The sequence below is a fragment of the Ceratotherium simum genome, chromosome 36 (genome assembly GCF_057802395.1).
Source record: "Ceratotherium simum simum isolate JZ-2026a chromosome 36, ASM5780239v1, whole genome shotgun sequence".
In the NCBI taxonomy this organism is placed as follows: Eukaryota; Metazoa; Chordata; class Mammalia; order Perissodactyla; family Rhinocerotidae; genus Ceratotherium; species Ceratotherium simum.
Window position 1 is genome coordinate 11,579,176 of NC_141935.1, and position 26,019 is coordinate 11,605,194.

A 26,019-nucleotide genomic window follows, 5' to 3' on the forward strand; every position below is an offset into this window, starting at 1 on the left:
ATTCTCTGTACTCGGAGCCTGGAGTTGACTAGACTATATCCACTGTAAAATCAATTGATCATAAACCTCTTTAACCATTCAGTTCCTACAATTCTACCACCCTCGTCTAAGAAATGTGAGTTAGTCCTAAACGTGCTTTAGCTTCTTCTACCAAGTGGATATTTACATTCTCTGTTTCTTGGATGATTGTGTAGTTAGGACAATAAAGGATTAATCTGTAGTCAGCACTTTGCTTCTATTATATTTATTTTAATTTATATTAACATTTCTCACATTCCTCCCCATTTGATTGCTAAACTCCTCCTAACCTTTCCCTCCCCCTCTCTCTCTACATTTTTATCTCTATCTCTTTCCCTTATCATACACTCCCTATGGTCCCCCCACCCCCCACACACAGTCTCTCTCTCTCTCACACACACCCACACCCACACACACACACACACAAATGTCATATATCGCTATCAAAGTGCATCTTTCAACCAAAATGGCTTTTAATCTACAAAGAAGTTAAGGGCACTAGTTTTGGTGTCAAACTCCCTGGATTCAAACTCTTGTTAGGTATACAGACTTGGAGAAATAATTTGACCAAAGTTCTCGTTTACCAAAAGGAGGTAAGAAGAGCATAGACCTCACTGTGCAATAGTTTAAACCCCATAATCACTTTAAAAACAAGTCTAATTAGACTATCATTTCAAATTTCTCATTGAGGTAAAGTTATTTGCCAGTCAAAATTTTGAATTATCATTAAAATGAAAATTTTGCTTTTTGCCTGTCAAACTTGTAACTTAGTGCCTGTTAATGGGTAAAAAAATTACATTTTAATGTTTTTAAAGGAAAACTAGTGAAGGTATATATTATGCATTTATTTCTCCCCTGGCAAGATGGGAATTGAGTTTGTATAAATCACTGTCCTTCCCTTGCCTTATGGCTGACACAGATATGAAAGATTGAAGATCCTCTTATAACTGAAATAGCAGGACTTCTCTCCCCAAAGTGTATTAACTAACGGGTTATCAGCACCACTACCATATATTTCACTGCACTCACAAAGTAGCATTTTTCTCAACATTCAAATATATTTATATTTGAACATATATATATATGTTTTAGGTATTAGTGAGAGTAGGTTGTTACCTAGTCATTAGTGATTCTCAGTTTAAAGCAAGTACTCAACATCTAACTTCCCCCAGTCACTTGAACACTCGAAGAGCATAATTGAGAAATGCATTCTTCCACTGAGCTTGGTTTTCCGTGAACTTTAGCCAGAGGATATGCTCACAAGTCAGAAACCTTATTGCTTGTCTTACATAGATGGTTATTTTAGCTAACATGAGAACTGTGGGGGGTCAGAATTTGCCACCCCAAAATGTGTCTCTTTGGCTTGATTATTTTTAAGAACAAAAGACTCAGGAAGAAACGTTGACCTTCCCTCTAACTGCCTAAAATAATTTAAGATAGGAGGCCTATTCTGGGAAGGAGCTATCACCATAGATAACTATAGTATAATATGAACTAGGTGTGGTAGACAGGGAGGAACCTAACAAGGCCCATTTCATCAAAGTCCTCCCCATGTCCCATTGTCTCTGCAAGGCATGGCCAACATTTGTTTACCAGACATTTTCTTTTCCATCTTCATGTGAATTGCCTTCCTCCCCTTTGAAGTCCCAAACCACTACCCCCAACATCCTACTTTGTCTTTAGCTGAAGATGGTATTTAAGGTGGTGGCTTCCACCATTTTGGAAAGTTACTCAGTTTTCCTGGGTTTCTCCCATGTATACATGTTATTAAATTTGTTTGATTTTCTTCTGTTATTCTGTCTCATGTCAGTTTAATTCATAGGCCAGCCAGAAGAATGCAGAAGGGTAGAGGAATATTTCTTCATCCCCTGTGGCTAACATTTACTCATCTTTTGATTCAGTATGTATTTATTGAGTGACTCCTATGGGTCATGTATCTGAGACTTAAGAATACATGGTCATAAAAAGAAGACATATTACATGTCTATGTGGAGACTATTGTACAATGGAAGTGGCAGACATTAATCAAATAATTACACTATTAAATATATTAAGTGCTGGGAAGGGAAAGAATACTCTGTCATGAGTACACATAACAAGAGGACTTGAATTAGTTGGAGACAGGGTTGATGGGGCAGATAAGAGAGCAGTTTCCCTGTGTGTTATTGGTATCTTTGAAATTGATATACAGTGGGTGATAGTTAACAGGTTTATTTTATATAAATCTCAAACATAGAAGACCGTAAGACTAAGTGCCTGTTAGATATGTTTCAACTTGTAATCTGTAGATTCTGATGGTAATATCCAGAGAAAGGTGACATTAGTTTACGTTTCACAAGCTTTTTGTGTGTAAAATGGCATTCTGACAACTTAAGCTGATTCAAACTGAAAGGTTATAATTTGGGGAGTGAGTAATTTATACCTTGCAAAATTAAGATTATACATTTTTCTGAAAATTTATTTTGTCATAAAACACCATATCAAGGCTTCCTACCACAAGTACATGAGAAAGACATAAAATTACTAGCAAGTTGAAATAAATTATGTGCATCTTTAAACCTGTGACCTACAACAATATGTTTTTATTTCCCTTAACTGTGTGGGAAAAATCATAACACTTTAAGGAGACTTTTCTTTAAGACGTTTTAAAGCTTATTTTGGGAAAAACATATTCTACTAAATTGAGTTACTATTTAAAACTAATTTTTATTATGAAAAATTTTCATAAAAAGATTGACAACATGTAACTGTCTCTAAAAATGTAATTGTTCTAAAAAAAAGATCCTTGCTCTTTTCTTTTTACCTCATGATACTTGAAATGAAGTAATATATGAAGTTGTAATTTATTGCAAGTTCAGATATTTAATTGGTTAGCTACATTGCCCTAATCTATAATTTATGAATGTTTGATCCAATGTTTAAGGTAGAGGTTGTACCATCATAAAGACATTTCAATGAAATTATTGCTTAAACATTTAAAGAAATTATCAAAAAGCATGTTAATTTTTCATTAGCATAACTATTCTTTTCACATTTATCCTTATTCATAAGCATTTAACTTATTAGTCTGCACCTGGACCCATAGGGGCAATTTGCAGATTCTTTGAGTTTGGTTTTATTTATAAATCATTTTGTTAGTTTTACTTATTAATTCCATTAAAGTTTATTACCTTGATCAACATTTGTATATTTAAAAAATTGATATCCTGGGACAAAAATCTGTAACATCACAAAGGTACCATATCAATATTTATGAAGAGATAAACGTTTCCTGCACCATTTTAGTCATGTTAACAAATTTTACTTCTTCAAAAACTCTACAGAGTCAGTATTATTAGACGTATGTTCATAGATGAAATGACTTTATATCAGTGAGGTTAAGAACTTGCAAAAATTCATAGAGCTTTGAATTTTGTGAATTAAACTGGTGAGGATGGAATTTAAAACTTCAGATGACTCCTAAATCCATTTTCTTTCGAAAAACTAACACTGCCTCCCTAAAATATTTAAATTCATATATGAAGTGCAAATATTTTCCACTTATTAACCAAGATGAATAATTACTTTTTAAGTTATACATGTAAAAAAGAGACATTCATGTTTGTTTATTTCTTTTTTCAAAGAGAATCAGAGTAGATATTTTATTTTAGCTCATTTAGTTCAGTTGTCTATACTGAACAATACTTAACAAATCTGTATAATTATGTAAATGTGATTGATGAATAATTGTGATAAGTTATAACAGATGTTAAACTATACTTCCAAAATTTAGAAAGAAAAGCTTTTACTTGTTACAGAATTCTCTCTCTCTTCAACTTATAAAGTCATTTATTGACAACACATATGTATATTTTTCACATCAAAACTGTTGGCTAACATATGTTCAAAGGAGTGGTTTAATTTGAACATGGATAATAAATTATTCTATTGTATATGTCTGCGTGGATACAAACATGTGGTACCGTTATATTCCTGTTAAATGAATTACTTTGGGGAATAATAGCAATGACTATGATAATTGAATTCTGCAGTATTTCCCTTAAAATTTAAATAAAATTCTATCTATTAAACTACAGAAAATGATTTAAAGCTATATAAGATAAAATTAAATAATTTGCAGTCATTTCATTTCCCTAAAAACTTAACATATTTTAATCATTAGAAATATACATTACTAGCCACAAACCAGACCATTCTTTAAAGAATTCTCTGTAACGCCACCTCCATCTTGTTTGATCCAATGATACAGTGAAGAGGTTTCAGGTGCAATGAATTCTTGTGGCTCTACTGGGAGGGGCAATGTTTTGTTGCAATCATGCTAATTTGTCTTCTCTAATCTATTCGGAGTTTGACAGCTCATTCAAAATACAACCGTTGTTAATGGTGCTTCTCAAAAATCCTGCAGGTAAACATTTTACATAAGTCATATTTATGATTGTGGTTTGCTTCCAGTATTTTATTTGTATAGATTCACTCTGCTAAATTCCTAACTTCATCCAAAACTACCTCCCAAGCTTTAAAAATCCCACTACTGTTAAATTAAAAAAAACTGTATTGGTGTATCAAAGGGCAGGAGGGCAAAGGAGAGTGGATTCTCTATTCTGCCAACTGCTTAGCATTCAGCTGTTTTAAAAACACTAGCTTCAGAGCCACAGTCATCCAGGCCATTAGGAACATTTCCCTTTTACTGGCCAAATGGAAAAGATCATCATTTGTGAGATGTGGAAGCTATATGGAAAGAACGTTAAAAGAGCCAATTGTATATGTAACAGCTACACATAATAGAATTACTGGCAACTCATATTGATTATTAGCGGCATTTCTTAAGATTAGTATGATTTTACAGATGTAATTAGAAGGTTATTGCTGCTAACGATTGGCAAGTCAATTTATGATTCTTATGCTAGATTTGTTCGCAGTAGATGAATGCTTGGGTAATATATTTTGTTTTAATATTCTGTTGTGTCTGTAAATCTTAATGAATATTGATAGAATTAAAATTATAAGCCAACAAATGTAGTATTGTGAAAAGTAATGTAGTAATAGCCTTCAGGGCTTAGACAAGCAACTTTATTTAGTGTAAATTAGCAAAGATAAGTCTTTTCAGCAAGGGCATGATCGGATTTTGTCAATATTTTTTATGCCGCTTTTCTTTTCGTATTGAGTCCAAAATATCTAATATCAACTGTGGCAGATTCTATATTTTTGAGAAACCAAATGTACATGTGTAATTTTAAAGAAATCATGGTAGCTAATATATTTTAAATACACTGAGTACATTTATGTATTTACATAGAATTAAAATACTAATAAGAAAGGTCAATGGCAATGTAGCAATGATGTAACCATTATTTAAATGGAATTTGTTGATGTCATTCTTGTTTTCCAACCTTTTTATGAGATGGGTAGGGTTAAAATTATCATAAATATTGATGTAGAAAAGTAAACATTACATGGACACACATAATAGTAGATACGTGCAAGTCAGAATTTTTAGCAGGCAAACATACAACTCTAATCAACTAATAGAGGCTCCTTGGAGCCAACAAAAATATTTTCAAAGTAATGTTCTCGCTGAACTGATTATAGTCCATTTGTGTGTTCTACAGAATAGTGGTGCTTCTAAAGAGGCTGAGTTACATTCAGCTGTAAGTATTGTGCCTATTTCACTTAAAGACTTCAAAGGTTATGACGGGAAGATATTTACCTGCTGTGAAGGCCTCAGGTAGAATGCAGCATTTAGTTGGACACAACAATGTTCTTATTTAATATAACATGATGCATCTGGATGGAATCCTTAGATGCCTTTAGGTAAAATGCTCTCATTATGATAATCATACCCGACAGCATGTTTTCAATTCAGACTCCTTTCTTTGTTTTTCCAAAATGTAATGAATGATGGTCTAGTTGCAACTGAGGTGAATCTTATCTTCAGGAAGCAAAACACTGCATCCATAAGTTTCTAATTTATGTACAAGCATTAGTTCCTTATTCCCTCTCAAGTTACCCCAAAGTCAAAATATTCTACATCAGTCATGATTTACTAGATTATGTTGTTAGAAAGTAGGCAAATAAACCACTAATAACCCCATAATCTTGGTAGCTTTATATGACAACATTTATTTTTAGTTCATGCACTTGTTCATCCCAGTAAGCTGCAGGGGTAGGGTTGGGGGATGGGGATTCTAATCATCGATGTTGGTCAAGGTCTGAGGCTGATAGACCAGGCTAACCATACACACGCACACTTTATTGGTCAAAGAAAGCCACACAGCCACATTGACTTTAAGGGACACCAATAAACGCAATCTTATCCTGTGCTCAGGAAAAAGAGGCACAGAGTATATGTGTTCCTATCTGATGTCTACTACTCACAGCGAGCTACTTAACTGTCCAGAAACGACTTCCTTGACTTCAAGTGACCTTATCACCACTTCTCAGGATGATTTCAGTACTTTCTAGGATCCAGGTTTTCACCAGAAATTTATAGAGATCATAACATGTATCATTACAATACAAACCAAACGAGGTGAGTGGAAATGAGAGATTTCAGATCTCAGATCAACATTGATGTTTTCTACACAAATTACACTTTTGGGATACACACAATAGAAAGTATAATATTTTACATCATTCCTTACTTGAAAATACGAAAACAAAAGCTAGGAGAAGAATTGTAGATAAAGTTCTTGAAATCAAGAAAACAATTTGCTGTAGTTACTGACAATACTGAGTTTTTTAATTAGTTAATTAATTTGGTTAGTTAGTTGATTGGTTAATTAGTTTTAGTTTTAGTCTTAGTTTGGTGATACTCCCAAAGAGTTTGTCCTTTACTTTGGTTGTTGCGTGACAGAGAGAATAAGTTAATCAGATGGGATGGCAAAGTGTTTTGTTCAACTGAAATGTTAGAAGGTGAATTGAGGCCATAAACTTAATCGAGGTTAACAGACAGGTAATAAAAAGCACCTGATGGCTGAAGCGCGCTCTCCGGAAGGTTGTCCAGAGTCTCAGGCTCTTCAGAGCCTTACAAGGTGTGTGAGTCTAAGGGAAGAGAAAACGTATTCAAAGCGAGTTAGGTTAATAACATTTATATCAAAGGTAGTGATAAATTTGAGCAGCAGAGTTGTGCTAAATAAGGTACTACTGCATGCTTGTATTTTTGTAAAAATAAAATATTTTAAAGCCTTTGAGTTGCAATTTATTCATTCACATTTTATCTCATAGTATAATCTTTGAGCCCTTGAGGTTAGAGGTTTTCTTACATTCATCTATATTGCTAGCAAGATTTCCGCTAATAATAGACAATAAATACTAAAGCATTAATACATTTTCTTGTTGAATTAGTGTTATAAGCTGATTGCAGAAAATAACATAAATTTGTCATAGCTCTTTCATATTAAGAGAAACCAATTAAAGAAAGTTGTAAATGCTTCAGGTCAGAATAGATCATAGGTTTGTATTTGTATATTTACTAGTTGTTAAAAAAGATAAAGAAGGCTTGAGTTGCACTCTTCTAATATGTATTTACCCTCAGTCATCTAGCAAGAAATACTCAACAATTTAGAAACAGTTTATATGGGATGTAAAATATCACCGTTGAATCAATCTTCTTGGTTATTTAAAGTCTAATTAATTCACTTAGCAGTTCACATCTTTCTTTGTTTTTTTTTGGTTTTTTTGTTTTTGGTAAGGAAGATTGGCCCTGAGCTAACATCCATGCCAATCTTCTATTTTGTGTGTGGGTCACTGCCACAGCATGGCTGACGAGTAGTGTAGGTCCACACCCAGGATCCAAACCCGAAAACACAGGCTGCGGAAGCAGAGCGCACTGAACTTAACCCCTATGCCACTGGGCTGGCCCCAGCAGTTTAAATCTTAATCTATGAATATATACTTAAAGTTTATAAATTTAGCACTTTAAACCATTGAGCAAGATACACCACAACTTTAGGTTCAAGTTATGTTACTCTCCCTCGATAAAATTATAAACTTTTTTCAGCAAATAAAAGTAAATGTTTGAGGGTAAGCCTGTAAGTTTTGGAATTAATGAACAAATATTATTTAGATCATGGTTTAATAAATAACTTCTTAGAAGCATTATATTATTATATGCCTTGTGATATATTACAAAATACTAAAATATTTTATTTTAAATGCTCTCCTTCACAATTTTCAATATATATTTACATATATTGTATATTTATTACATATATGTAAATATATATATAGGACACACACATGCACAAATAAATTCAGGTAAGTTTCTTATAGAAGGAAAAGATGTGACAAAAAATTGTTGATATCAATCCAGGTTTGGAAAGATAACAAAGACATTCTTACACTCTTCTGAGGAAACATGTATTAATAAATACAGTATAATCCCTCTAAAAGCCCTAACTTACTGAAAAGAGAACGCTTGGAGTAAATTTTAAAGGCAATATACCACATAATCTAATCAGTGGTTTTCTTCAAAGTGTGATCCCCAGAATAGCATCATTAGCATTGCTTGTTAAAAATGCAAACCCTTGACCCCACCCGAGACCTGACAAATCAGAAACTCTGGGGTGGAGTTTCCCCACCTATTCTAAAAGGTGCTGAAGTTTGAGACCCATTGGTAGAACAATACTATTTAAAACCGTTTAGATCAGCTGATTTATAAAGGAGATAGCAAGAGTTTCTCAAGAAGGAAACCATGGGTTGACTTATTTTCAGGTCAAAGTCCTCCCTAGATTCCTTAGCGAATCTTATCTTATAATTAGCTTCCAGAAGACTGCATGGATTGTTTGGCTGCCAAATGTCTGTCCTACAAGCAAACTATTCATAGTTAGAGATTCTTTTTCAGGTACATGCCTCTTTGTCCTGAAAGTATTTACTATTCTTTATTATTCTGTGTAAATCTTTTCTCTGCTTCCCTGCATCTAGCAACATTTTTTCCCTTCCGAGATTGCCAAAATAGCAAATATTGCCTCTCCAGAATTATCCTCTCTGGTCACTTAAAATAAAATAGGGCCACACTGCCCACAGCACTATGGGCACTTGCAGCAGGCTGTCTGAGGTAGCCCTCGCCACTTATCACAGTCTGAAATTTTTTTTTCTTTCTTGTTTTTTTGTTTCCAAGGAAGATTAGCCTTGAGCTAACATCTGTGCCGATCTTCCTCTATTTTGTAGGTGGGTCACTGCCACAGCGTGGCTGGCAAGTGGTATAGGTCCTCGCCTGGGATCCGAACCCATGAACCTCGGGCTGCTGAAGTGCAGCATGCTGAATTTAACCACTACACCAGAGGCCCACCCCAATACAGTCTGAAATGTTTTTTTTTATTTTTTATTTTTTATTGTGGTAACATTGGTCTACAATATTGTATAAATTTCAGGTGTACATCATTATACTTCTATTTCTGCGTGGATTACATCATGTTCTCATGTTCACCACCCAAATACTAATTACAATCCATCACCACACACATGTGCCTAATTATCCCTTGAAATTTTTTTAATTTAGTTTAATGACTCTAGTTGTTTTATTTATTTTTTAAACTTTATTTATTTTTTAAACTTTCTCTAGAATGTGAACTCCATTTGGACATGGACAATATGGGCATGGCTCACAGATGTATCCTTCTCAAGTACTGTTTGTGGTGCACAGTAGGCGATTTTCTGAGGCAAAAATACAAATAAATATGGCATATATTTATATAATATTTAACCATTTTATTTGCTAAATAGTGATTGAGTTAAATAACACATCTAGGAGTATTAAGCCTGGAGGGAATTTTTCCCTGTGTAAAATATTTGAGATTTTTTTCAGACCACGCCACAAAAATATCTGTGTACTTGATATCAGTTGATCGAGTTCACTATAGTTCTTTTCTAAGGCTTTATTAGGTTGATTTTAACTCAATATAAAGGTACAAATCTTTTTTTAAATATATAAATCTTTTATAACCATATCTGTCATTTCTCTAATTTGGCCAAATCTACCTTAAAAGTCATTTTGCATCTTAAGAAATTGCTAATCTAGTTGAATTTGAGTTTCAAAATATGTTGTAAACAATAATTATTGCAAAAATAACAGTTTCTCTTTTGATCATGTTTTTTAAATTCCTCTACACGTTCATAATATCCTTGAGGTTTTACAAGTTTCCACTTGAAAGTGAATAGAGAAAGGAATCATTAGACTGATGAAAATAAACTTGTTCTCTTTTTTTCAATTTCCCTTAGAAAATGACAAAATATTACTTTAGGTTTTCTTTTTTTACATAACTCTACATTCATATTCTATGCATAATGAAATCATTTTTTATGAGTAAATCTTTCCTTGGGAAAAAAAATTAGTGAAGCTCTCTACTTGAAGTGGCTTATTTTTCCCCTACATGACTTGGTTTTAGAATATTCACTCCAGTTAAATCAATTATAAATATTGCTTCTTCTATTCATAGCACATGACATATTATTACAAGCAAGAGCTCTTGTAATGTAGTGACCCCAGCTATTGAACTTCTCAAATGAAAACATTCAGGTAGATTATGTATTTATGAATAAAAATAAATTTGCTTTTCAGGGAATTTGGCCGCTGGAAGGTAAATAACCTGGCAGTTGAGAGAAGAAATTTCCTTGGCTCCCCTCTTCCGCTTGCCCCGGAATTCTTCCGCAACATAAGACTTTTGGGACGTCGACCTACCCTTCAGCAAATCACAGAAAACCTTATCAAGAAATATGGGACTCATTTCTTGCTATCTGCTACTCTGGGAGGTACGACTCTTTGAAAATATTTGTGCCTGTGTCAGCTTGTGCATAAAAATGTATAAATCAATGAAATGTGTCAATTAATCCAGATAGCTGAAGTATGAATAATTCTAGAATTCATTCATTAACTTATTCAACATGTTTATTGAGTTATTACCAAATGCCTAGGATGGTGTTTACAATGTTGAAGTAGATGAGTATCACTTAGTTTCTACCTGAAAGCAATTTACAATCTAATAGCATATGTTAAATATAGGCATACTTATTATTGTATAATGCATGGTGATGTGCCAAATTTTGTTTAAAAAAATGATTAATAAACAGTCAAGTCACAGGTGAGAGTCATCACTTCTGGTTATAGAGAGCAGGAAAGGTTTCCTGGAGTAAATATTGCAGATCTTAAAATTACATTTTTTAGCACTATTTTAGTTATTTCTGATTGTGATTGATATATGATATGGAAAGAGTGATAGATATTAATCATGACACATAATGTGAAAGTAGAGATTAAAAATAATTTGACTTCTTAATCAATTTTTAATTTGTAAAAATTATGAAAGCTATGGTAGAACATCATTAAATATGTATTTTATCATGGTGATGTATATTCAGCAATTTGACACTTAAATGATATTTTGGGAGATAATGTATAATAGAAAATATATGACATTTTTCTAAAATTTAAAAATATCCCAGAATTCCATATATTTAATTTTGTGTAGGACTTTAAATAATGTCCACCCATTTCATTTAAAAATAGATGTCACTCTTTGCTATAATGAAGAGCATTGAATAAAATTGGATAGGAAGGTCATAAAAACATTGAGTCCCTGCTCCCTTGTCAGTTTCTCAATGGGTTTACTGAAGACAGGCAGGTTGATTCACACCAATGGTGAGCTAGTGTGCAAGACCACCTGCTCTGCATTTTCCCAGTCTTAGAAGATGAATCTTTTCTTTCCTTTAACTGCCAGTCTGATCTGTCAGCAAGTTATGTCAGTTCTTATTCCTCCAGAATATATCCCATATCAAATTCTTTCCTGACTTCCCTAGACAAAGTCACCATCGTCTTTCTCCTAGAATACTCCTCAAGTCCATCCTCCACACAGATCTTTTTAAAACTTAGATCAGGTCAAATCATCCCCTTTTTTAATTAAAACCTGTAAGTAGACGCTTAAAATAAAATCCAAATGTCTTGCTGTGGTTTATAAGGCACTGCATGAATGATATGACACTGGCTTTTATCTCAGACCTCATCTTTTCTCTCTCTCCGTCATGCTCTGTTTTTCAGCCAAATGACATTCACATTTTTCTGCTCAAATATTACTTTCTCAGAGAGTCCTTTCCTGACCATTCTACCGGCAATAATGCCCAGTTGGCCACCAATATTCTCTACTATTTCATGATCTTCCTTTGCATTCTTCATAGTATTTATTATTGGGTGAAAATAATTTATTTACTTGTTTCCTGGTTTATTATCTGTCATTCTTTCATATTTTCTTGAAAACAGGGAACTTGCCTGTATTTGTCACCACTCTACTCCCTTAGTTATAATAGCACAGGGCACATAATAGGTTCTCATTAAATATCTGTTAAATGAATAAGTATAACTACACTTTGCTAGGAGGCTGAGGTTCTCCAGTTCACTAAATAAATGTCAAGATTATGATATATACCGAAGAAAATTGAGATCCAATTCAGGAAGAAGACAATGAAAGAAGCAAATCCCGAGAGGGAAAATGGGCCAATTAAACAAATAAAGATTCAAAATTGGAGGGAATCAGGACACCAGCAAGAGCAGGTGAGCAAGACACGGAGAGGCTGAAAAGTAGTAGATTCTCGGGCTCACTGAGGAAGCACAAGTCGACCATGTAACCCTAAGAAATTACAGGTGGGAGATGCAGGTGGTTCGGGCAGACAGAAAAGACTAGCCATGAATACACACTCTCTCTCCATTACCTTCCTCCATAAATGAATAATACTAAAATAATAAGATGAAGAGTTGAGAAAACCTGGTGTTGAATCCTGACTTCCCCCATCCCCTTTTTTTTTACTAACTTTAAAAACTTAGACTTTAAAACTGAAAGTAACTTCTCTGATTTTCAGGGGGTTTTTTTGTAGAAAGGGGGAGAGTCACACCTGTGTGACAGAGTAATGGCAAAATTAGTGTGAATGTGGGAAAACATTCTCGGCACAGTATATGGTGTAATTTAAACATGCGATGCATTTGTGTTACTGCTATTGTTATTACAGTAGTGTGGATAGCAAAAGAATTACAAAATATCCCAATAATTGTGAAAGCTGATTTTGTGAAAGCAGTGTCTATTGGGCTTGGTTATGGCAATGATTATTAATGCAATAAATCTGAAGTAAAAGTGAAAATTAAATTATTTCTATAACTTCAAAAAAAGTTCAGTGGCTTTGAACACATATTAGGCTTCATTACCATTGTGTCATCAATGTGGAGTACCCAGAAGAATTTCAGAACATAAAATATATTCTCCAAATAAGAAAGGAAGGGACAAGAGAAGGCAGAAGAGATCGAAAAGTACAGATGACTCTCATGGACATTTTTGTTCCTTAGTAGCACAATTATAATGACTTCTTGATTTGTTTCGTTGTTTTGGCATTACGGATGCCACACTTTGGCCTGAAGATTAGTATTTGTTTTGTTTGTGTTGTGTGTGTTTTTATAAACCATGTTTGTGGAATTAAAGAACTTCTCCAGGTTGATTATTCAGTGATGGCAATACGCTCTCTCAAAATTTCTTTACTTCAGTTATTTAAAAGTCTTGTTCAAGCATTTTCTTAAATGGAGGAGGAAGTGGAATCTCCATCCTCACTTGCCTTCTAATCTCTGAGTATTCCTTGGATTTCGTGTTTCTGGTATTTTCTATTGAAATTCTTTTTCTTTTCTAAATGTTACTTATATTTTTCTTCAGGAATCTTTGTGGGTGACGTTAATAATTTAGCTAAAATGCATGAAATTGTTTAAGTAGCTTAAGGACATAACCTATTTGCAATTAAAATGTCTAGCAGGTTGATATCAGGCAATTTTTAAATTATTACTATTGTAACTACACTAAACCTTTTTTGTTGCTGTAAGTACATTTTAGCTTCATATGTTTTACCTGATTGAACATGAAATTATATTTAGTTTTTAAAAAACTGAGACTGGGAGTTTTTAACTCAAGCTAGTTTTCTGTCTCCTTAATTGACCAAGACTAAGGAACAACACTAATACCTACACACTAAGGATGTCATGTATATAAGCAAACATTTTAAAAACAAAAAACAGTTATTTTATAACTAGATGCTTCCTAAGTAACTGAATATTCAACTAAATTTAAGCATTTTTTAAAAAGTTGAGTATAAAATACTCACTACCAGTAAAAAAGTGATGAAAATGAAATAAATGAAAAATGTCTTTTTTTCCCAAGAGTTATTTAGTACATCATAGTATTGAGTTAGGCATGAAACTTTGGATGGCATATTTGAAGCCCTTGATGGAATATTTTATGATAGATAAAGCCAGTGATTGAGTTATCTTCCTATAGGGAAAAATAAATTATAAAAAACCTTCTTCAATCTATATCATTTTCTCCATTTATTTCATCTTATAGCCTCCAGACTATTTATCAATATAGTAATTTAGCTTGCTTCTATTTTGGATAATGATATCTAAACTCCATCATCATTTAAATATCTAAAATAAGCTACTCACTTTAAAGAATCAGTCTTGAAAAAGATTATACTCCTGGGATATATTGATTTCTAGCTATGGAATATATTTCATGACAGTTTTTATAATATATTTCATTATAATACAATATATGACAAATACTGAAATAAAAGTGTATCTGTGTACTGCATATAGAAATACAAAAAACTAAGGGAATAGGAAAAAAAGAAAAAGACCTTATTAAAATTGTTGGGCTTACTGCAGAGAGGGAGGATGTCCACTGCAAAGCACCAGATCTGGGTTCTGGATCAGTTGAAAAGGACCAAGACAGATGGAGACCAAAAAATTCATTTAAAAATTTATAAAAATGTTATAAGACAATATGCATAGTAATTTTAGATATGACCTGATCCTTATCTTCAGAATTGCACAGACTTGTCCAACCGGTCATAGTCATATCCCCGAGCCACCCACAGTCACAGGATCCTTCCTTTGTGTGGCTCCTGTGTGAAGCTTGGCTCTCTAAACCCTAAGGCAGTGAAGAGTTGACCAAAGTGTGTGCTCTGTCCTGACAAGCACATCCTAAACCAGAAGAGGAGGAGGCGGGGTTACTCAGGCCTTCTCTTTCCTACACCTGCCTGTCTATTAACTCACTGCACCTCTGTGGGCAGAGTCAGGAAAGCAGAGACAGTGAGGATTGTTTAGGCAAAAATACCTTCCTGTGAAGAAGACTGCAGGAAAAAGTATTTTTTTCTGGTAGAGATATTTTTAAAAATTGGGCCAAAATTTATTCTAGGAGCAAATAGATAATACATTAAAATTTGTTAATTTACAACTTTAAAAAATATTTTTCATTCTGAGTAACATAAAAACAAGTCCAGTTGGACTACTGGTTTTGAATGCACAGAGTTTTCAAAGCCATAAATAAATTTTTAGCAGAAATAGTTACAATTTTTTTTATTTGTGGGCCCTGTTCGAAATTTTTTTCTGAAAGTGCTTCTTATGAGAATATATCTTGTGGTTACCATATTGCTCAACTTAAGTATTTCATCAGATATTTAATTTTGTTTAAATATAGAAAATATTTTCTTCATTGGTAGAATGATGTCCAGCATAGTATTAACTTACTGGAATAGTTATTTACAATAATGAATACTACCTCAATGACCACACTGTGTATAAGTAACCATGCCTGCAAAGTTTTTTATTGAGCTTGAAAGTTTCACCATATATTGTTTGTGTGTGTATCTCTTTCAAAGAAAGAACAGAGGTCAGAAGTCAAGCAGTAAGATACAATATTAATAGAATATCAATTAGATTTTTTTCTTTTTCTTGCATCCCCGTAAGTATAAGAAATCCAAATATCCTCATTTAATTTCAGAAATACTCAATTCTCACTTGCCTCTATGTGAATTACATTCTGTATGAAGTATCCACAGAGAGTTTTTAATTTTGTCATATACCACCTTCTTTCAAAATCGATTAGCAGCTGTCTTTCTCATTTTCACTTGGTCTCTTCTTAGGAAGTGTAAGTTCCTTTTATTTTAGTTTAACTGTAACATAATTAAAGAGGCACATCTGCCAAAAAAGAAGTAATTTATTTCCTAAGCAAATATGAATACTTATTGAAAATGCATGGAACTATTTCTTCTAGTAGATTGCATATTCTGTTTTAAGAAAAATAACTGAAAAAAAGGAAAAGAGAGATTTTCTGAAGCTTCGTCTCCTAGGGAATCATTAAAATAATGACACTGAAGGGGAAAAAAAGACTGCGCTACTGGTATTTAAAACTAAATATTTACTCATACTACTTAAGATTAATTATATCGGTTCTTCTCTCTCTGTCTCTCTGTCTCTCTTTCTCTTTCACTCTCTCATCTCTGTCTCTAGCTCTCATGTTTCTCTGGTAAAAAAAATGAAAAATTTGAAATTAAAACAATGTTGTTAATTAACTTTTAATGGTTTATGAAGCAATTATCTACCAAAATGATTTTCAACCATTTATGTAAATAATAATAAAGATAACAAAGAAGAAAATGAGAATAAAATTGCTATGTCAGCTGATCTTAATAATGACATTCCTGGCAATGAAGTCAAAAGATAAATGTTAAGTTTTTGAATTTTATAAATTTGATTAGATTTTTTTCTTATTTTTTTGAATAGCACATTGATAAGGTAGATACATCACCTGTCCATTTGTTTGACAAATATGTACTGAGTTACCTATAACAGTGCAAAGACCTAAGACCTTCCTTAAAGGAAGACACAGGTCACTGATAAAGACAGACGTTTTAATTGGTAATAAATTTTACTATGGTTTAAAGCCTCATTACTCGAGTATGGTCCATGGTCAGACAGCATCAGTATCACCTTGGAGCTTGCTAGAAATGCAGAATCTCAGATTCCATATCAGATTAATGAATTAGAATCTACATGTTAACAAGATCTCCAGCTGATTTATATGTACATTAAGTTTTCACAGCACTGTTTAGAGTATCTATATAAATTTAGAGTGCTCTTAACTATTCCTGAAATCTCACTTCTGAGAATTAATCTTACCAAAGTAATAGCAGGAGTATGTAACCATACATAAAAGATATATTCATTACAGCATTGTCTGTAAACAGCTCCAAATTAGAAGTGACTGAATTGTGTTTCACTCAGGGTAGATTCCGTTCCATCTCACCTTGGAACGATTTATTTCCAGTTCCTCTGTCATTTCACGTCATTGTTCTATAGAGACTGTTATGGTATCTGGCAATTTTGTTTAGAAATTTTTCAGACTTTTTGGGGGAGTAATAACCATAAGGTCAGCTGCTTCTCTTTGGAGTATTTTGCAAAACATTTTACGTTTCTTTGTCAAAGTCGTGTAATGCTAGCTATTTCCTTCCCATAATATCTTTCAGATGCCAATCGGTGTTAAACCAACATGTCTGTTTTTTGGCTCTGCTTCTTGTCAGAAGCCTATTTTTCTAAGATTTTTTTTTTCCCTTATGTCCATTTGTTTCTAAAACATAGTCTTTTTTCTACAACACCATATTAGTGGAAAGACAGATATCATCAGGATGTGCACTTTTTAACATGTTAAACTAAGGAAGGATGACCATCAGTAGGGAGAGCAAAATAAACACTATGAAAACTGAAATATCATTTCAAAGGAGAGCAACGACCAAGACATTGTAAGACTTTAGCACAAGGAATAATGTGATCTCTCACTACCCAAAATAGGATAACATTTTTGAGCAAAAGGATACATCAAAAGTAAAACCTACAAACAATTACATTTAAGCTGTGTTTGCAATGGTTCTTCCTGTGAGAAGGATTTCTACACAAACAGCAGCTCTTTCTAAGTAAAAGTTACACAAAAGCAAGACAGGCATTCACAATAAAATCATCAAGGGTAAGGAAGTTAAATGACTAGGAAGACATCTGCCATCAATGCACATTTTTTCTGGGTGGAATGGTGTACATTATAGGTCCCTAGACTAACCCAAGGGCAGTAGCAGTGATGAAATAAAATAAAAAACAGCTAACCTGTAAGAGTTAGCGTCATTGCAGTAAGAAAAAAAATCTCAGTGGGTTATCACTATAATGGTTGTGTATCCCCATTATTATATGTTTTAACTGTGGATTCCCTATGATTCTGCTCTGGGTGTCTCCTCATTCCTAGGAATCGAGCTGAAGAAAGCTCTCTTTGGAACATGCTGTCTTCTCTGCAGAGAGAAAAAGCAAAAAACAGGTGTACTTTTGTGGTGCCTCTCAAAACCTGTATGAGATAATGGTGTATCTGGCTCACATGTATTCCCCTGATCTAAGCACTTTCTTTTCTAATACCAGGTTAAAGGGGATCATTCACGACCTGCTCATACTTCTTCTCTACAGTGTACAGTTAATCCATGTATGCATGTTTGCACCCATGATGGTGCAGCGAATAATTACAAAAAATAATACAATCTGCCACATCATCACTATTGATTTATCCCTAGGATTCTTTCTTTTATTCATTCTCTTATCCATTGTTTTTGTTCTTACTTTTTGAGAGCATTACCTGTATCCTCGATAACTGTGTACCTACATGAGAATGCAAAATGAGAAAATCCAAGTGAAAAGGTAATAGCATGAAAGTTTTTTAACTTCTATTCTTTATAGATACAACATAGATGATTTGAAAATCAGGACAGGAAAACACATAATTGTGAGGTCCACGGCATATCAAATGAACCTAATCCCTTCCTATGAACCAATCCTAGGATAACACTGAAGTCATGATTTTGTTTGTTTGTTTTATTGTCCTCTGTTTCTCATTCTCTATGAAAGCATCCTTCAATATGTGCTTTTACTGTCCATAAACTACCATAGTATTTTCATTGTAAAAGACACAGCTGCATGATATCTATGGCAAATAATCACGTCTTTTTATACCCACAGTCATTAATCCTTTTTAACTTTTTGTAACAGACTCAGAATGTTGACTCGTTTTCAAAATCACATTTAGTTTTTACAAAATGTTTAGATGTCCTTTAGAACTCATGTCATGCTTATAAACTGCAGCTGGCTTAAAAAATATGAATAAAAGTGACATTTGAACACAAATTTTTTAGTTGATTGAATAATATTTCAGTTTTCAAATCTGAATATTGGGTGTTATTTATGTAGAATTCTGATGAACTCATAATGGAATACTTGAGAGAGATTTGCCATCGAAGTTGAGAAGGCATTTTTCTTTCTTAAGACTGACTGTAAAAGTCTCAAAAAAAGTAAAGACCATAAACATCACAAAAGCATGGTAGCTGTGTATAATGTTAAAAAATACGTCCTTTAGAAGAAAGAAATAAGCTTACTTTCCATGTAGATTGAGTTAGATCTTAGATATTTAATGAGCCATGATTTACAAAGCTTGAAATTTAGCATAAGCTGGGCAGCTTCCATCACATAGTTGTCTGGTCTGTTGTAAGTAAGAGTTTAAAACAAAATGAAAGAACAATGATGGTGACTTAAACTGCAGATTTAAACTGCCTTACATGCTTCATTGTAGGGAAAGCATTTGCATACATGGATTAATATGCCCTCAGAGAGAAGAACCATGAGCAATTAATGAATGGATTCTCTCTACCGATTATTGGAAAGGATAACCAACTACTATCTTTAATAACCCCATATATCTTGATTACAAGATCCACTAGAAAACAATTTTGACTAAGTCCAGGTTCCTGTGGTGAAATTTAATATCTATGAAATGCTAACTTATGAAAATTTAAAACCTCCTCATTTACTGTTGGGCCCTAGTAAAAAAAGAAAAGAGAGAGAACCAACATGTATTGTACTATATAATATGTGTTCTGCCAGGCTCTATAGAGAAATTTTATTGTTTAATCTTCTCAAACAGTTGAGAGTAGGATGTTGCCTCCGTTTTAGAGATGGGAATGCTGAGGATGTGTGTAACTTGACCAAAGGCCACAGTCATCAAGCAGAGGGACTATGGGCTGTCAGGATCTGCCCTCACATACACCTGACTCCAAAACTCACATTTTCCTCTCCTTCTTGATATCATATTTCCTTCAAATTAAAAAAAAAGAAGAAGAAACAGTAAAATTAATAGTAAAGGTGTATTAAGATTTACAAAATTTTTTCATTTGATTTTCCTTGTTGTTTATAACATATATTTATTCTCCGAGTAGAAGAAAGAAATACATTTACCTCCTTACAAACCATTTACCTTACAAACACATGTGTACTCTGTAAAACAAAGGAAATATTTTTTAAATCTCCAGTAGCTAAAGAACGAAAGCTCCTCTTGTTCATGATGGTGATTATGAGCCATCATTTCCCTATGTTCATCTTTGATTGCTTAAACATATATTAATGTTTGTTTTATTTTTCATCTTGTTACAAAGGACCGCTCTGAGATAGTAATCCCTTGTTATGTGTCATTTTCTGGTTGTATCATGGAACAGTCTAACATTTACAAAATATTCTTAAATTAGTTTTAATTTTCTTTTTAAAATAAGAATATGCTACTCCTCCCTTTTTGGGTGAGGTATGACACAATTGAGGTCCTATTAAGAAATTAATGATGTGGAATATTTCACCTGAAGAGTGAATGCATATAGAGGGCTATAGTACTTAGAGGACTATTTTGGGAGATGTTTACTCTCTGTATGTGGATGAAAACTGTAGGACTAGGGTTAATGAATTTGTAAAGAAATAGAAAGACAGCTTTCTGTTCATCACAAATAAGACAAAATAGCTAAAATTACTAGAAATGTTCAGATATGGAGTGAGTTGCTTTATGCAGTTCTAAGGAACGGTGCTGAGTGAAAGAGAATAATAGCATGCTAATAACTTTTGAAGTCTTACTGTATTCTAGTCATATTCTAAACCTTTTATAGGTATTATCTGTTTCATGCTTGTAGCTGCTCTTTGAGGAAGGAATACTATGCTCATGTTACATAAGAGGAAACTGAGTCAAGTTATCCAGTTCGAGATCATTCAGTTACCGAATAGAAGCCAGCATTAGAACCCTAATCTATTTGGCACTAGTAGTTGGTACAGTTACATCTAAACTATAATAATTAATTTTACATTTTTCTTTCTTCTAGCACCTCATAATCCAGTGAAAGAATCCGTTCTAATGGCCTGATTATCTCTTCTGCTCACTGATGTATAGCTTTTCAATTAATGTTGAACACCTCCAGAAATGGGAAAATTCACTACTATACAAAGAGACACATGGTGAAGATGACACTTCACATATTTAAGTAGCTTTCTTTTTTTGTTGTTGTTTTTTTTTGTGTGTGTGAGGAAGACCAGCCATGAGCTAACATCCATTGCCAATCCTCCTCCACTTCCTCCCCCAAAGCCCCAGTAGATAGTTGCACGTCACAGCTGCACATCCTTCTAGCTGCTGCTCGTGGGACGTGGCCCCGGCACAGCCGGAGAGGCGGCGCGTTGGTGCGCGCCCGGGACCCGAACCCAGGCTGCCAGCAGCAGAGCGCATGCACCCCACCACCAAGCCACCGGGCCGGCCCTTTAAGTAGCTTTCTTGCATCTCCAGAAGGCAAAACTAATGTTTGATAAATCAGTTGATATGATATTTTGAATTTAATATATTATCGAATTGAAGAAAAGATTAGATATTATTTTTAAAAATAGGCAGTTAAGGTTTCTTCTATATACAGGAAACTATAGAAAACATTGTGAATGCAGTGAGGCTGAACTTGGATATTTAGATGATTTTTCTAAATGGAATCATCTGAGAACGGCCAAATCATCTAGAATTTCATTTTAGTCATAATATTAAAGTCATGAACTTACTAACTACCTAAGAAAATTTTATTATGAATAAGTATATTTTAAACATGGGCCAAACATAGAATGAGAGTTGTAATCACTAATGCCATTATATTTTTTTCTTAAGTGAAAATTTTCCAACATCTCAGAGTAGAGAGATTTGGACAGTGAGTTCCCATATACCCATATGTAACCATATATATTATATAAAATTATGTGACTACTACCAATATTCCTACTTATAATTAGGCTACAGAATGAAGTTTGCTGATTCTTTGTCCCCAGACAAAGGACAAATTTTATTTGTCCTCAGAATATATTCCAAAAATAGATTTACATTCGTAACACTGTGTTCTTAGGTCACTTAATTATTTTTGCAAATAATATACAATTAATAATGGCCTCTGTTTTCAATTTTTAGAGATTGCTTTTCTTTGTATTTGACTTAATTTTATTTTTATAAATAAGTAAAACTTTTTAAAAAATATTTCCAGGGGCCAGCCCAGTGGCATAGTGGTTAAACTCCCGCTCTCCACTTTGGCAGCTGGAGGTTCGCAGGTTCGGATCCCAGGCACAGACTGACGCACCACTTGTCAAGCCATGCTGTGGCAGCATCCATATAAAGTAGAGGAAGATGGGCACGGATTTTAGCCCAAAGCCAGTCTTCTTCAGCAAAAAGGGGAGAATTGGCAACAGATGTTAGCTCAGCGCTAGTCTTCCTCACACATACACACACACAAAATCCAGTGTTTAAACACTATCACAAGGTATATTTGGAGAAGTCTTTGAAAGATATTTCCTCCATCTTGCTCCCTCCCTTTTCTTTTAGCTGAATATTAATATAAATTTTTGGTTAATCCTTCTAGTGTTTTATTTGTTTGTTTTCAAATAAAAATAAATACATATTTTTGTCTTCCCCGTTCTTATAAAAAAAAGTGCCACTTGTGAAACACACTTTTGTCCCTTTTGCTTTGTATTGGTGAGTAGAAGGCACCCCCACTTCTTTCTTACAACTACACAGTAGTCAACTGTATGGATGTGACATAGTTTATTCCTACTGATTAGGCATTTGTTTTGTTACAAATATTACAAATAAAGCCACACACAGAAATCTTTTGCATATTTTATCCAGTGTTGTTTTGGGATAGGTTCTTAAAAGGAGGATTGCTGAGTCAATTATTGCTAACTATTGCCAGATTTCTTTCTATAGTTATATCATTTTGCATTATCACCAGCGATATATCAGAAGGCTTGTTTTCTTCCAGTTTGTCAACAGCTTTGCCAAAGTCATCAAACTTCTGGATTTTGGCAAAGTCCTTAATTTCAAAGTGATATATCGGTATATTTTTTAATTTGCATTTCTCATACATTTTAATCTGTATCTCCTATATTTTCTGCTTTATGAAAACTGTTGCCATTAAAGCAACTTTACAAATTTTAGTCTTTAGCACTATATAGTTTTTTTCTTTTTCTCGCTTAGTAATTTTTGGCCTGAATAATTCTACAATACCTGATATCAAGATTGTTAACTTTGCTTTCTTTTTATTTACATTTACCAAGATATCTTTGTCATTTTGTTTTTAACCTTACTTAGTAAGATATGCCTCTTGCTGTCTTAGTCCATTTGGGCTGCTAACAAAATACCACAGACTGGGTAGCTTATAAACAGCAGAAATTTATTGCTTCATTCTGGAGGTCGGAAGTCCGAGATCAGGGTGCCAGCACAGTTGGATGAGGACCCTCTGCTGAGTTGCAGACTTCTTGTATTTCACATTGCGGAAGGGGCAAGGAGTCTCTCTGGAGCCTCTTCTATAAAGGCACTAATTCCATTGATGAGAGTTCTGCTCTCATGACCAGGTGCCTCCCAAAGGCCTTACCTCCTAATGTTATCATTTTTGGAAGGTTAGGAATTCAACACATGAATTCAGACCTTGGTACTTGCATATGTCGTAGAGCTGCATTATGAGTCTTAGACTGTCATAGCACTGTTGTTCTTTCTATGTGTATGTATAGGATATTTGTTTGTTTGGGTACTCTCTCACAACCTGGCACGTAGGTGAATTTTTCTCAGATTCATTGGTTTTCTGAGATACATTCACTCCAATTTCCATACTACTTGATCCTCTCTTTCTGGGGGTAAATAATTGTTGGGGATTTTTTTTTTTTTTGCTGAGGAATATTCACCCTAAGCTAACATCCACTGCCAGTCCTCTCTTTTTTTGCTTGAGGAGGGTCAGCCCTGAGCTAACATCTGTGTCAATCCTATTCTATTTTTTTTTTGTATGTGGGACACCTCCATAGTGTGGCTGGTGAGTGGAATAGGTCCACGCTTGGGATCAAACCCGCGGACCTGGGCTGCCAAGCCGGGGCGCACGGAAATTTAACCACTGGGCCACGGTCACGGCAGCAGGCCTAGGGATTTTTTGTTTGTTTGTTTCTATAGTAGTTTACATATATATTCCCTTGTCAATTTCAGATGTTTCCACCCAAAAGCTGTTTATCATGCACACGATCTAATGCTTTTGATAATGTGACCTACTCATTCATATTTCTGAGGGACATTTTCTTTTTCTTCAGCTGTTCTAGTTAGTCTGCTTGATTTCCAGTATGCATGTTTGGGCCCAAATACAAACTGAGAATATGACCTTTCAGAAATAACATTGTTGACATCACATTTCTGATATCAATTGACCTGATCTCTTGCAGAGAAGTATGAGCTGTTACTTAGGATTGGATAGTCAGCTAGGCTCCGTCATTGTAAAACTGGTATTATTTTAATTTGGGGAAGAAATGCAAACTATTCATCTACTAGAAAATCTTATTTGGTATTTTATAAAACTGGCTTGTCATTTTGTAAGTGGGCATAATGCCACTCGAACAGATGGGTTCCTGAGAGGAGAACAAGCATCAAGTCTGACAATTATGTGCTAGATGGATATCCAAGAATACGGACGTCTGAGGACGGCAAGTTCTTAATGTTAAACTTAAATGACATTGATTTTTTGGTCATCATTTGAACATTGAAAACTGCAACTTAATTATAACATACTTTAAATTTCACCTTTGAGAATCCATGGTCAGTATCTAAAACTAAGTGATTTCCATAGAGCTTATTAACACACAATATTTTAACATAGTACTATCTGTAGGAAACCTCTGAATTTAATACATGTATATTCACATAACTATATACACATATATATGTTTTATCTGCATTTTAAAGGTAAAATTAACCTGCTAATGTTCAGTAATATGCTTGGTCATGTTTCCATTTGCCAGGCTGATCTGTGGTAAACATTTCTGAGTAAGTACAATTTTATATTACGCACCCCACGTAAGTACATTTACATATTTTCTTATCTCAATTTGCTTTTGGGCCACCTGAGTGTTAGGTAAGCTAAAATATATGAGAAAGTCAATAAAATCTAGAGAAATTGTTCCACAACAGCTAGCTATTCACCACTTACTAAATACGTATTTACAGCTCTCCATATCCTGGGTACCTTTCTGGGCACGTGGGAAACGTTTACAACAGAAAAGTAAAACTCCTTGCCCTTTTGTTGTTTAGCACTCTTTCGTTTCCTTGTGTCTGTAATCGAGGCTTCCTCACCTGCAGATAATTGAAAAATTGATTTTAAGTGGAAAATGGAATAACGTGAAATATTATTAACGCAGGAGAGGAGTCGCTCACAATTTTTGTGGACAAGCGAAAGCTGAGCAAACGAGCGGAAGGAAGTGATTCCAGCACCAACAGCTCTTCCGTCAGCCTGGAGACGCTCCATCAACTGGCCGCTTCCTATTTCATCGACAGGGACAGCACCCTTCGGAGGCTCCACCACATTCAAATCGCATCCACTGCCATCAAGGTATGAACGAGCCGACTCCAAAATTCTGCCCTACCATGTTTCCTGTCTCTAAAATCTATTTCCATATATTTGCATGTCTCACTGATTTACACCATCGTGTTCTAAAAAATATTCTAACGTTTCCTTTTGTTTTGAGTTTTGTAGTATATTTAAGGTAAAATTGTATGTATTTTGACGTAATTTTTTAACTTGATAATTAGGTCGAGATTTTTCATGTCCAAGTGCTAATTGAAATACACTTGAATCGTGTAGGTTTATCCTGGGATACACAGACTCCCTCACAAAGTGTACGTGGGTAAAACTTTTAACAAAGTTTTAATAACATTGACTTTTTTGGTAAATCTTTATATTTTATTGTATGCATTTAAAAACATTATCCTGAGAAGAGGCTTCATAGGCTCAAAGTAGTCAATGACGCAAAAA

The 26,019-nt window shown here is 34.0% G+C and overlaps 1 protein-coding gene across 1 annotated transcript in view; it reads left to right on the plus strand.

The window, feature by feature from the left end:
- BRINP3 (BMP/retinoic acid inducible neural specific 3) overlaps positions 1-26,019 on the plus strand; it is a 394,713-nt gene that overhangs the window by 188,798 nt on the left and 179,896 nt on the right. Inside the window, exons 3-4 of the mRNA XM_087424242.1 lie at positions 10,577-10,767; positions 25,406-25,596. Coding sequence (XP_087280368.1) covers positions 10,577-10,767; positions 25,406-25,596 — 382 coding nt within the window. The remainder of the gene's footprint in view (positions 1-10,576; positions 10,768-25,405; positions 25,597-26,019) is intronic.